Genomic DNA, 12,985 nt, shown 5'->3' on the forward strand with positions numbered 1-12,985 from the left:
CATTAAATAAAATAAATGAAAAGCTTACAGCTTTGTGTGAGATGATGGGGCAAGACGGCTTTGGATTAGATATTTTTCTAGTGAAAGAGAGCAAAGTATGTTGTGTGTTGAAGGTCCAACAGTATTGCAAGTTTTCTACCAGATAAAAGTAAGCTTATTAATAACTACATTGGTAATTTGACTAATATTTTGTGTCAGGCAATGGCCATTGTAGAGGATTGGTTATTGGAATCATATGTTGTGTGGTTCAGTGAAATTGGAAAGTATTTCAGAAAGGTTGGTGAATGATTTGATAGTATTATTGGGAGGGCTTTTAGAAGATACTTACCACATTAGTTATTATTTCATTAGTTACTTATTTATGCATAATTGGCCTCATTCTTTAGCTAAAATTTCTTAAAGTAATATGCTTAAAAAGGGGTTAAAATTGTGGGTGTGGGAAGAAGGTACCAGCAACGTCTGCAACGAAAAAGAAATAAAGGGATGTCAAGCTAGAGGAGATAGAGGACCTAAAGACTGGTTCGTATTTGCGATGAAATGAAGATTTTAAAAGAACTGACAGATGTAAGACGCTAAAGATGATAGAAACTGTGCTATGATTAAAGATCTGTGCCTTGATGTTTGATTGAGCAATTAGAGAGGAGACTGAGAAAGAGGATTCTGATTCATTAAAATTGTGTGCTTTATGGTATGAACATTTTTATACTAACAAAAACAACACTGCACTTTGCACAATCATATTTTCTTGTGCTTGACTACAATCGGCCCGGGCTAGACCTAAACTCCATTCCAAATTCTAATTCAGCAATGATGTGTGCTTTCATTACTCTTCTTATAATGTGCAGCAAAATGTGTACTGTTTTAATGCTCTATGTTGACTTGCTGATGACAAAGAAACTCCAGAGGAAGCCTTTTTCTACATTCAAGGATATTCCTGCTTGTACTACTGTAGGCTTATAGAACTGTCACTGTTTTAAGTGTAACTAGGTTTATACTGACAGAACCCTTTCTGACGTAATGTTTTCAGGTCTATTAATATTAATTTACAGGATCTGATCTGTCAAGTTGTGGAATGATGCAATCAAATTATGCTGACAATGCAATTTTCACTGCGCAAAAAGGTCAATTTCAAAGGCAAGCCAAGCATGGTTTGCACCAACTTTAGAGAGCAAACTCACCCTAGTCTGTCTCTTTGTTAAAACTTAGAAACCTCAGTTTGTCTCATTCTTTTTACTGCACTTGACTGATTTATGCTAATTAGCTGTGCTTGTAGAACACTCAAAAGTTTCAAGAACAGCACACAATATTTGGAATACAAACTGTGCTTAAAAGCTGGTGTAAAATCAGTATAACAGACTATGCTATAAATAAAATGTACACATAACTGCGATCCTTACAGTTGTTAAATACCATGTAACTTGTGCCGAGATGTTTAAATGCTTCCCTTAAAACCAGACCAGTCAAAGCATGCCCATAATTAATGTGACCATTTCTTTTGCATCAGGCTATACTAACACAGATGGAGGTTTCTATTTCATCAACCTTGGATTACTTTAAATTTCATTAAAACTAGATACTGAATGCAGGCTGCACTAATAATCCTTCCTCCCTTTGCATTTACCACAAACCTGCCAAGGCATAACCACTTACATATCTAATGTACGGCAAAGTGGTTCAATTAAGTGATTGCACCTATTGGTATTTATTCATTTGCACATTATTGTGAGAACCAAAAACAATCTATGTCTTCCTATACTACAATAAATAGTACTTACTGCTACAGACTTGACAGCTTTTATAAGTTTTTTGCTTTCTAAGCTCTTCAGGATTTTGTTGATCTCAGTTAAGGGAAGATTACTTTTATATCGAATGTCTCTGCTCCAGATTCCTAAAAAAGAAGAAGACAGAACAACGTTTACTCCCAATACAACCGTAAGAAACACATTAAATTGGTTTGCCAAACATTTGCCATCAGACATATTAAAAAACTGATCTTATGGGTTTACTTCCATACCTCTTTTTAGGAAAACCTTCATAAAATGTTTTTCTTTCCAGTGCATTAATGTTTATGGCATATTCTTCTGCAAGTATTAGTCAAACTTTTTGGTAGATTTCAGATGTTTTCAAAATTATAGAATTTTCTAGGTCTGAGAAGGGCCTGAGGCCTTGGGGTAGAGTATAAAAGGGTGCAACCTAAAAGATTCAATTCCAAGGACCACCAGTCAGATTCAGAAGGATCTCTCCAAATAGTAGGACTTGAAGATCTTGAGAGTCCTTTTACCAATCCGGTAAAGTGAGCTTTACCCAAGTCTGACATGAAGAACAACCTGGACAGACACGGCCATGACTATCAATCACCTCTGAATGCCTTAGGTGGGCAGAATGTGCACCATGGAAAGATGCCTTCAGCAAAGTAAGAACCCTTTCACAACAGAGAGTGGCAGTCTATGAGAGGAAAACAACACCTTTCCAAATATCATGTGTAGCAATGCTCTATAGATGGAGTTATACAGCGATATCACATGGCTGTGCATATTACAGATGGATAATACAAAACAACACAGAATACATGGTTAAGGAAGGCACAGATTCTCAGCAAGATGTTATGATACTGAGTTTTATATAGCGCACGTCCACCGAACGGTTTCACTGCACTAAGAAGAAACCAGAGAGAGATACTGAGTAGGCAAGTATTAATTATTATAACCTTGCCTGAAAAGCTAGGTTTTCAGTGCTTTCCTGAATAATTGATAACTGTTGGCAGTTCTTATCTCGTAAGGAAAGGCTTTCCATAGAATGGGGAGACCAACAAGAATCAAACACTTATGCTTGAAGTTGGGGACTGACAAAAGGTTAAGTTGGGCAGAGCGTAAGGATGGTGGGGGATATACCTCTGAATTTGAGAACGAATGAAGGAAGGACTATTGCAGTGAAGAAATAAAAAAATAAAATAAAAATAATGCAGCCGGCCTTGAAAGTTATTGTTTGCTTTGTAGGTAGCCAATGGAGATTCTTCATCAGAGTGGCAGCATGGCACTATTTAGTTTGTTTGTAAATCAGGGGAGCTGCCTGATTCTGCACTACTTGCAATCTTTTAATTAGGCCTTTTGAAAGGCCAGCATATAAGGATTTGGCACAGTCTAGCCTAGACAACACCAGGGTGATAACTGCCTGAACAAGAGCCTCAAACAAAAGAAATATAACGACTTTCTTTATTCTCCAGAGTATTAGGAAGACAGGGGACATAACTGATCCAATTTGAGGTTTCATGGATAGGTTTGAGTCAATAATGATCCCAACACTTTTTACCATTTTTTTTTGGTCATGGAAAGTGTCCTAATTGGGCATGCCAAAATGACTCGGTCCAATATTCAAGCCTATTTTTGGTTATAATGACCTCAAATGAACATCACTGTTGTTTGAAAATGCCTCGTAAACTCGGGTGGGAGTCCAATTTGAAAAGTAATTGTGTCATCACAAAGTTGTAAATTTTAAAATTCTGTTTTTTAAGCGCATGAATGAGAGGATAAATATAGATGTTGAAAAAGTGGGGTGGTAAAGAAGAACGCTGAGGTACTCCACAGTCTAGATGAACCTGAGAATACTTGAACGGAGTTAGACGGACTGCCTGAGTATGATTTCCTAGAAAAGATGCATTCCAATCAAGTGCTGGGCCCCTTAATCCAGCGGCCCTGACACCGTTCACTAAGAGATTGTGGTCCACTGTGTCAAAGGCTGCTGATAAATCCAGTAGCATGGGTATTGCCATAGTCAATTTCTCCTTGCATATCATCCAATACTGAAAGAATGACTGCCTCAGTCAAGTTGCCTGGGCGAAAGCTAGCCTGACAGGGGTCTAGAAAATGGGTTTCCTCTTAGAAGGAGCAGAGGCTACGAGCCACATGCACTTCAAGTATCCCTGATGACAAATGAACAGCAGGTGGTAGACGCAGGGCCGATACATTAGTTAAATCTTATATACAGAGCAATTTCTATGTGCAAAATGGATTCAAGTATTTTAGTAAGGTAGGGTAAAAAAGAAAAAGGGCGACAGTTTTTTAAATTAAGGGGATCTTAATCCTGTTTTTTTCTGGAGTGGTACTACTATTGTTGTTTTAAAAGCACTGGGTACTTTACCTGACTTTAGGAGTGACTTCACTGGGACTGGAATTGCAGAAAAGGCCGTTTTTAAAATTTTAGAACGGCAGGGGTCTTTTTGGAAACACAGTTTTACTTTTTTCAATAAGTTAAGGAGGCAGTCTTTACTAATTTCTGGAAATGAAAACTAAGTTTCAGGGTTCATATCATTCATATTGATCTGAGTGGGGGTGGGACTGAAGGGGTATTGGATTTAATAGCCTTGATTTTATCGACAAAACAAGTATTTAGTGCATCACATAGTGCTTGAAAAGGAGTCATAAGTAGTGTCACTCGGTCTGGTTGTAGAGTTCAGATATCATTCCAAAGAGCTCTTTCGACTTGTTAGTGGATTATATAATTCTAGTTGTGAAAAAGACAGACTAAGCTCTCTGTAAGTCTGATTTGCACTGTTAAGATGATATAGACAGCATAGCTTAGCCTCTGAAGCGTAATTCTTTCACCATTTACATTCCTGGCGCTGCAACTCTAGTTTAGCTTGTTTTAAGTTGTCAGGGAACCATTTAGAGTTTTAATGACAGCAGATTGTTTTAAACTGTGTTGAGGTACAAAACTTTCACTGATCTTTGTAAGCCAATCTGATATTGCCTTTTCATAGCAGTTGATGTCAGAAGCTTGATACGGTGAAGAGGAGGCTAGTAACTCTCGGAAAGAATTTAGGTCCACATGTGACCAGCATCTGGAAAGGAGGCTAGGCAACTGAAGGGGGGGGGGGGTCTTTGAGGGGATAGGCAAGTCAGAGAAGTTGATTAAGTGATGATCAGACAATGCACAAAGAACTATTAAACGATCAGACAACTTGAGATGTATGGACCAAAGTTGGTCTAAAATATGCCTTTAAGGTGGGCAGGAATTAATATGTGTTGCTCAAAGTTTAGGTTCCAGAGACTGCCAGAAAAGTCGGCAGATAGTGGACCTTCCTTCTCGCTATTTGCCCAGTAATTATAATTGCCTATAAGCAACATTTTAGAATGATCAACGAGGAAGAGGGGATCAAGTTAAAAAACATGAGTGAGAGAAATGCTGTATATAATCCAAGAGGCAATCAGTGAGAAAACCAATTGAGAGGGGTCAAAGGACATTCCAATTTATTTAAGATTATCCACCATCAGAATAATTATAGAAGCAATTTTTGAGAATGTTAAATGTTTTCAATTATTGCAGCAATTCCACCCCTTCTCTCCCAGGGTGGCAATTATCTTAAAAGATAATAGAAGTTAAAAGTAACTTATCTGGGGAGTCAGACTCAATTAGAGGGAGGATATCCAATTTATGTTTCACCATTGGATGGGTGTTTAAGTTAAAAAGTTTCATACAGTCATGAGAAATATTGATGTTATTCGTCCTTCCAGGGGACTTAAAACAAGGTGATGACAAAGATGACAAAGGCAAGGGCTTCAAAACTAAGTCAGGAAGGTACTTGTAGACAATGCTCCAAACATTCCCCTTTTCATAGTGTGTGGCCAATTGATGTGTACAACTGTGTTACAATACTGTGCATGTTCATTGATGGCCTGACAAACATTCTGGATGTGTTCTAATCACCTTTCCTCCAAGCCTCATGGCCTCCCGAGCTTCAGCATCATATGCATTCTTTCAGTTCAGTGGTCCCACTTTAGTGCAAATTCCTAGCAAGGAAAGGCTCTAGCAAGCAGGGGCAGCAAAGAATACAGCTAGACCATTATGAAAAGACTCCCTTAACCTTCACCCAGACCTCACTTTACTTTCCCACAAAAGCAGCCCTAAGCAATACAACAAGCAGCCAATACTGAGATCTAATCTGACATGCCTTTTGCAAGCATAGTGCCTCCCTCAGGATATTTGTATACTCCTTCCTGAATGTGGTTTGCTGTTTTGCTGCATGTAGCACCTGGCTTCTCTAAAAATAAAGTCTTTAAAAATCTACCTTTGTTGTTCGCATCTTCAATAATTTGATAAACCAGCTTCTCTTGGTTGTCCGACCCTTTCATTTTTCTGTGATAAAGGAAAGGACACATTTTTACCGGTTAAATATGGATTGAACAACTTATGATTTCCTTTAAAATTCCCCAAAACACATTGTGTGAAATAAACTGCTTCAGACATTTTAGGATGACCATTTATTAGCACATCACCTTGACAATGGTCTTGAAGGCAAGTGAGAATCAAGGCCTTCTAAACCTTTCCATCTAAGACCTGAATCATTTCTGTAAAGTACCATCCACAATCAGTGTAGCCCAGTCTTAAAAACAGAGCACATTCAAAATCTATGCTTGAATAAAATCAAGATTTCTGCCCACCTTACAAGAACAGGCCATGCCTGTGCTATAGCTCTGGGGAAGTAGCCGTTATGACAGTAATCCCTGCATTCAAGGCATCTATGAATGTGTGAGAAAGCCTCCAAGAATCTTAGAGACTTGGGAAATTTCCAGGATGTGGAGGATCGCAAACCATACCCAGTCCTAATATTCAATAATCACAATACACAACAAATAAGGGGAGGGATCCCAATCCCTGATGCCCAATGAGCAGTGGGTGGTGGACGCAGGGCCGATACATTCGTTAAATCCTATACACAGAGCAATTTCTATGTGCAAAATGGAGAAACAGGAGCAACTGATGGCCTACCTTTGACACCCCAGGAAAGTGGACTTTTCCAAGTGGTAGATGTATAATTGGAAGAATAGAGAGGGGAGGGGAAAACATGAGCATCTGGTGAGAGGCTGATGGCCACACTTTCCCTTCCTCAGAGTCTTCTCTTGGATTATATAAACATGGAACACTAACATGGAAAGCTAACTGTAGGCTGTTAAGGGATTCCAAACGTATACCAAACGTATACTTACTGTACAATAAGAAAGATGGAGTAAATTAATTTGCTGTTGATTACAATGGAAAAAAATAACATGAAGTATGTGATCTAGAGCTCTTTTACAGCAAAATAAATAAAAAGAATATAGAACATTAAACCTATGTCTAGTGTCTTTAATGCACTAAATCTTCATAATGGCCTAAAAACATGGTGAATAAGAAACACAAATTGTGCTTAGCCCCGCCCGTGCTTTGTGTCAAAGACAAAAACAGATTCAAAAGATCCTGATAGGAAAGGCTACTTTTCTAAAATCAGAGATGCATACTTGTAGGAAGGTGGCTCTTTATATAGTATATCAAAGAGAGCTACACTCTGGTAAGAGTCCAGGTAGCCCTTACAAGAGGCCAGGGGCTTACTCAAACAAACCTAATGTAATTTCTTAGGGGGTAGTGTGGTTGGGCAGCTTTAGAAGATCCACACCAATTTATAAAAATAACACTTATCTCTATATAATTTTAGGTACCAAGATCATCACGATCATGTAAGTACGTTTCGAGTTATGACTTTTTACAGGCCTGAAAAATCGACAGTTCAGTTTCTGAATCTGTACTATTAACCTATGGAGGAAAGGTAGCTACTGCATACAGATATTTCACAGCGACTTACAGGACCAGTCTTCAGGACTTAAGGTAAGTATGGGGCAGGGTCCACTACACCAACAGGTCAACTCGGGCAGCCGGGTGCCAAAGTGCAATTCAGCGTCGGGTGCCCCGTTGAAGTCAATGGGTATCAGTCCGGTCAAAAAGAGGCTGGGTCTGGGGGGGACCAGTACAGCTGAATCAACAAGAGGGCTCAGGTCTCACGATGCTCGTTGATGTAGGGACACCTTTAGTCCTCTTCTCTTTGGTCCGGCGAGGCCAGGTGCAGAGGTGTCCTGAGGCGTTGGGTTTCTGTCACCAGAGGCACTCACCCTAGAGGAGGCCTCCACAAAGAGCCTGCAGATGGCATCGGAAAGTCAGCAGTGGGCAAACCCAAGGTGGGCTTCGGTTCTGGAGGGTCTGGGGACCACACTGGCACAGTTGGCCCACTTCAAATTGGGCTGGGGAACACTGGTGCAATGGTGCTTTCCGGTGTCAGGCTTTTGGCAGTCTAGAGCCCTCGCAGTTCTTCCGGAGTGCCTGCAGGAGGGCAGCTCTGCTACTCCATGGGAATCCTTAGGTCTGAGTGAAGGACAGCAGGTAGGTTGGCATCAAGTGAGTTGCAGGATCTGATTTTCTGGTGACAGGGGCTCCCCTGGAGACCAAATTTAGGGGCATTAGGAGAGTGTAGGGTAGAAGCCAATAGGCTACTTAACGCTGGGGTCACTACGCCCTCTATATGACCACTTCCTTTGGGAAGTGAGCATAACCCTGTCCCAGAGTTCCTAATTCTGCAATCACCATGATGGCAGACGTTTAAAATTCACATCCACATCAGGTAGCCTACCTTAGGGTTGGAACTAGCCATTGGGTGGACACGCCTCTCTGACTACTCATTTCTCCACCTGGACAGGGCGATGGGCACCCCCACACCTCTGAGGAACCAGATTTGCATACCAAAGGCGATGGGTGTTTTGAAGCGCACTGCCTTAGAATGGTAAAATACAGTTCATCCTGTTGTAAGGGGTGTATACAACCCTTTGCCCGAGCAGGCTTTGTTCCTGACTGCTCAAGAGCGTGGGCTCTCACGACTGGGGGTCAGAAACTCATATGTGGTGGCAGGCTGGTTAGAACCAGTCAGCCAGCACATTAGTAGTTGGTAGGTTTTCATGAGGCTCCTCTAAGGTGCCCTTCTCTGGGTTCACGCATTAATAACTCCATCACTAGAATCAGTGTGGGTTTATTAATACAAGATGTTTGAGATCAAATATCTTTGGTTTCAGTGAACCCACTGTGTAGCTGGGGAACTTGTTTTTACTAGTTTCCAGTTCATGTACTTAAAACGGCTTCCCTGGTAACCTAACATATCCAAGATTTGACATATGAGGGGCATTTCTTCTCTTGCAGATATGTCCACACGTAATATAATGCACCCTGACTTAGGGCTTAAAGGTCTGCTTTAGTGTAACTTACATATATTGCATGTATTGTCAGTGGGCATGGCAGACATGCTGTGTGCCATGTCACATTTTTAATTTTGTCTGCACCAAGACACACAGGCTGCAATGATAGTCTGCATGGGTTAGGTGCGTTTTCCCTCAGCTGGCACATTACGTGCTGCAGCCGTTAGGGTGCCAAAATGTTGCCAACTGGGAAAACAATTGTACAGTTTAGGGAAAGAGATCTGGTACTGGGGACTTGGACAGCAGCAACCCAGTGCACATTCTGTCAAATTGCATTGAATACCAGGTTTAAAGTGGGGGTGACCATGTCAAAAAGGGACACTTTCCTACCTCACCCCCCTCAACAAACAAAAGAGAATGAGACTAAAGTTTCCAAAGAGAGTCTTTATCATCTAATTGGAAAAACCTGGAAAGGCCATCTGTAGTGGCATGGTCAGTCCCAGGACTGTACTCCACTGCAAAGTTCATACCCTGTAGGGAGATGGACCACCTCAACAGTTTGTGATTTTGACTTTTCATTTGCATCAGCCATTTGAGAGGCCTGTGGTCAGTTTGAACAAGGAATAGAGAACCAAACAAGTATGGTCTCAACTTCTTTATGGAGCAGACAATAGCAAAGGCTTCTGTCTCAATGTCACTCAAACGCTGCTCTCTGGGGAGTAACCTCCTGCTAATGAAAGCAACAGGCTGGTCATGGCCATCATCATCGGTTTGGGATAGAGCTGCTCCTATACCATGTTCAGAGGCATCTATCTGCACTATGAACTGCTTAGAATAATCTGGAACATTCACAATTGGTGTGAAGCACATTGTTTCCTTCAGAGTATCAAAAGCCTTTTGACAGCTCACTGTCCAGTTTACATTCTATGGCATTTGCTTAGAGCTCAATTCCATGGGGATACCACAATGGTACCATACCCATTCACAAACCTACTGTAGTACCCAGTCAAGCCTAGGTGGTTAGAGCAACCTAGTCCACAATTGTATGGATCTCGGGTTGTAAGGGTTGAACCTGGACTCCACCTACAAGGTGGCCCAACTACACAACAGAGCCCTGCCCTATCTGGCACTTGCTTGCCTTGACAGTGAGGCCTGCACTCTGCAGAGCCTCAAGGACTGTTCGAAGGTGGATCAGGTGATCCTGCCATGTGGAGCTGTGGACTGCAATATCACCAAGATATGCAGTAAAAGACTCCAAACCAGCTAAGACTTTGCTCACCAACCTTTGGAAGGCGGCAGGGTCATTCTTTAGACCAAATGGCATTGCAGCAAATTGGTAATGTCCATCGGGGGTCTAGAATGCTGATTTGTCTTCTGCTCCAGGGGTCAGACCAATCTGTCAGTACCCTGATGTTAAATCAAAAGTAATGAGAAACTTGCCTGCCCCTAGCCTGTCAATAAGTTTGTCTACCCTTGGTATAGGGTATATATCTGTCTTATTGACCGCATTGGGACCTCTATAGTCCACAGAAAACCTCAGCTCTGGCTTACCACCCTTGGAACGAGATTTGGGGGACTAAGACCACCGGGCTGGCCCAGTGTCTTTCACCTGGTTCAATCACCCCTAACTCCAACATCCTGTTGACTTCGACCCTGATGATATCCTTCACTTGGTCAGGTTATCTGTATAGTTTACAGGCATACTGTCACTAGTGTCCACATCATGGATACACCAATTAGTCTGACCAGGGGGTGAGGGTAAAGCACTCAGCATACCGCTCCAAGACTTGCCTGCAATCAGCTTGCTGTTGGACAGAGTGCGTCTGAAAAGGACTGTGGGACACGAGGTCAGGGAAATGCTCACTCTTCTTCCGGATCCTCACCAGGGCCCATCAACATGGCCACACGATCCCTAATATGGAAAGGTCTTAGACGGTTCGCATGAATGACCCTATGAGAGTTCCTGCTATTGCGTAGGTCAACCAGGTAGGGGACCTCACCTTTCTTTTCAAGGATAGTGTAAGGGCCACTCCATTTGTCCTGGAGTGCCCTAGGAACCACAGGCTCTAGTACCCACAGCTGCCCTAGTTGAAACTCCATCAGGTCAGCCTTTTGGTCATACCAAAGCTTCTGGGGATCTTGACTGGCCTCAATGTTTTTTGATGCTTTCTCCAAGTACTCAGCCATCTGTGAACGTAGGCCAAGTACATAGCTCACTAAGTCTTGTTTAGGCTCTTTCAGAGTTCTCTCCCAGCCTTCCTTCTCTAGACACAATGGTCCCATTACAGGATGGCCAAACAGAAGTTTAAAAGGGTAAATAAACTACTCTCTTCTGAGGTACTTCTCTGTAGGCGAAAAGCAGGCACGGCAAAAATACATCCTATCTCCTTCTGAGGGAGTCCCATGATCATGCCTCTTATGGTTTTGCTGAATCTCTCAACTAAACCATTCATGTGTGGATGATATGGGGTGGTGAAATTGTAAGGCACGCCACATTTATTTCACATGCCCTTTAGGTAGACAGACATGAAGTTACTACCTCTCCCTGACACCACCTCCTTAGGGAAACCCACTCTTGTAAAGATAATCAAGAGGGCCCTGGCAACGGCAGGAGCAGTAGAGGTTCTAAGGGGAATAGCTTCAGGGAACCTGGTGGCATGATCCACTACCACCAGTAGGAATCTGTTTCCTAATGCTGTTATAAGGTCACAGGTGGCAACAACATCCACCCCTACCTTTCCAAAGGGAAGCCAGCCACTGAAGTGGAATTAAGGGGGGCATTTGGGTGATTATTTGTCTTGGGACTGGCTTGACAGATACCACAGGAGATACTAAACTCCTTCACCTTCTGGAACATACCTGGCTAATAAAAGTGGGTGACTAACTTTAAAGAAATGGCTCCCTGTTGCAGTTACCCCCCACTTTTTGCCTGATACTGATGCTGACTTGACTGAGAAGAGTGCTGGGACCCTGCTAACCAGGCCCCAGCACCAGTGTTCCTTCACCTAAAATGTACCATTGTATCCACAATTGGCACACCCTGGCATTCAGAGAAGTCCCTTGTAACTGGTACTTCTAGTACCAAGGGCCCTGATGCCAAGGAAGGTCTCTAAGGGCTGCAGCATGTCTTATGCCACCCTAGAGACCCCTCACTCAGCACAGACACACGGCTTACAAGCCTGTGGGTGCTAGTGAGAACAAAATGAGTAAGTCGACATGGCACTCCCCTCAGGGTGCCATGCCAGCCTCTCACTGCCTATGCAGTATAGGTAAGACACCCCTCTAGCAGGCCTTACAGCCCTAAGGCAGGGTGCACTATACCATAGGTGAGGGTACCAGTGCATGGGCATGGTACCCCTACAGTGTCTAAACAAAACCTTAGACATTGTAAGTGCAGGGTAGCCATAAGAGTATATGGTCTGGGAGCCTGTCAAACACGAACTCCACAGCACCATAATGGCTACACTGAAAACTGGGAAGTTTGGTATCAAACTTCTCAGCACAATAAATGCACACTGATGCCAGTGTACATTTTATTGTAAAATACACCCCAGAGGGCACCTTAGAGGTGCCCCCTGAAACTTAACCGACTATCTGTGTAGGCTGACTAGTTTTAGCAGCCTGCCACAAACCGAGACATGTTGCTGGCCCCATGGGGAGAGTGCCTTTGTCACTCTGAGGCCAGTAACAAAGCCTGCACTGGGTGGAGATGCTAACACCTCCCCCAGGCAGGAATTGTCACACCTGGCGGTGAGCCTCAAAGGCTCACCTCCTTTGTGCCAACCCAGCAGGACACTCCAGCTAGTGGAGTTGCCCGCCCCCTCCGGCCAGGCCCCACTTTTGGCGGCAAGGCCGGAGAAAATAATGAGAAAAACAAGGAGGAGTCACTGGCCAGTCAGGACAGCCCCTAAGGTGTCCTGAGCTGAAGTGACTCTAACTTTTAGAAATCCTCCATCTTGCAGATGGAGGATTCCCCCAATAGGGTTAGGATTGTG

General features: G+C 42.8%; 1 protein-coding gene across 1 annotated transcript in view; it reads right to left on the bottom strand.

Annotated features, from left to right (window-relative positions):
* The window catches only part of POLR3F (RNA polymerase III subunit F), a 188,302-nt gene that overhangs the window by 120,864 nt on the left and 54,453 nt on the right, over positions 1-12,985 (bottom strand). The window contains exons 4-5 of the mRNA XM_069234734.1: positions 6,065-6,132; positions 1,776-1,888 (exon numbers count right to left, since the gene is read on the bottom strand). Coding sequence (XP_069090835.1) covers positions 1,776-1,888; positions 6,065-6,132 — 181 coding nt within the window. The remainder of the gene's footprint in view (positions 1-1,775; positions 1,889-6,064; positions 6,133-12,985) is intronic.

Source organism: Pleurodeles waltl, chromosome 5 (assembly GCF_031143425.1).
Source record: "Pleurodeles waltl isolate 20211129_DDA chromosome 5, aPleWal1.hap1.20221129, whole genome shotgun sequence".
Classification (NCBI taxonomy): Eukaryota; Metazoa; Chordata; class Amphibia; order Caudata; family Salamandridae; genus Pleurodeles; species Pleurodeles waltl.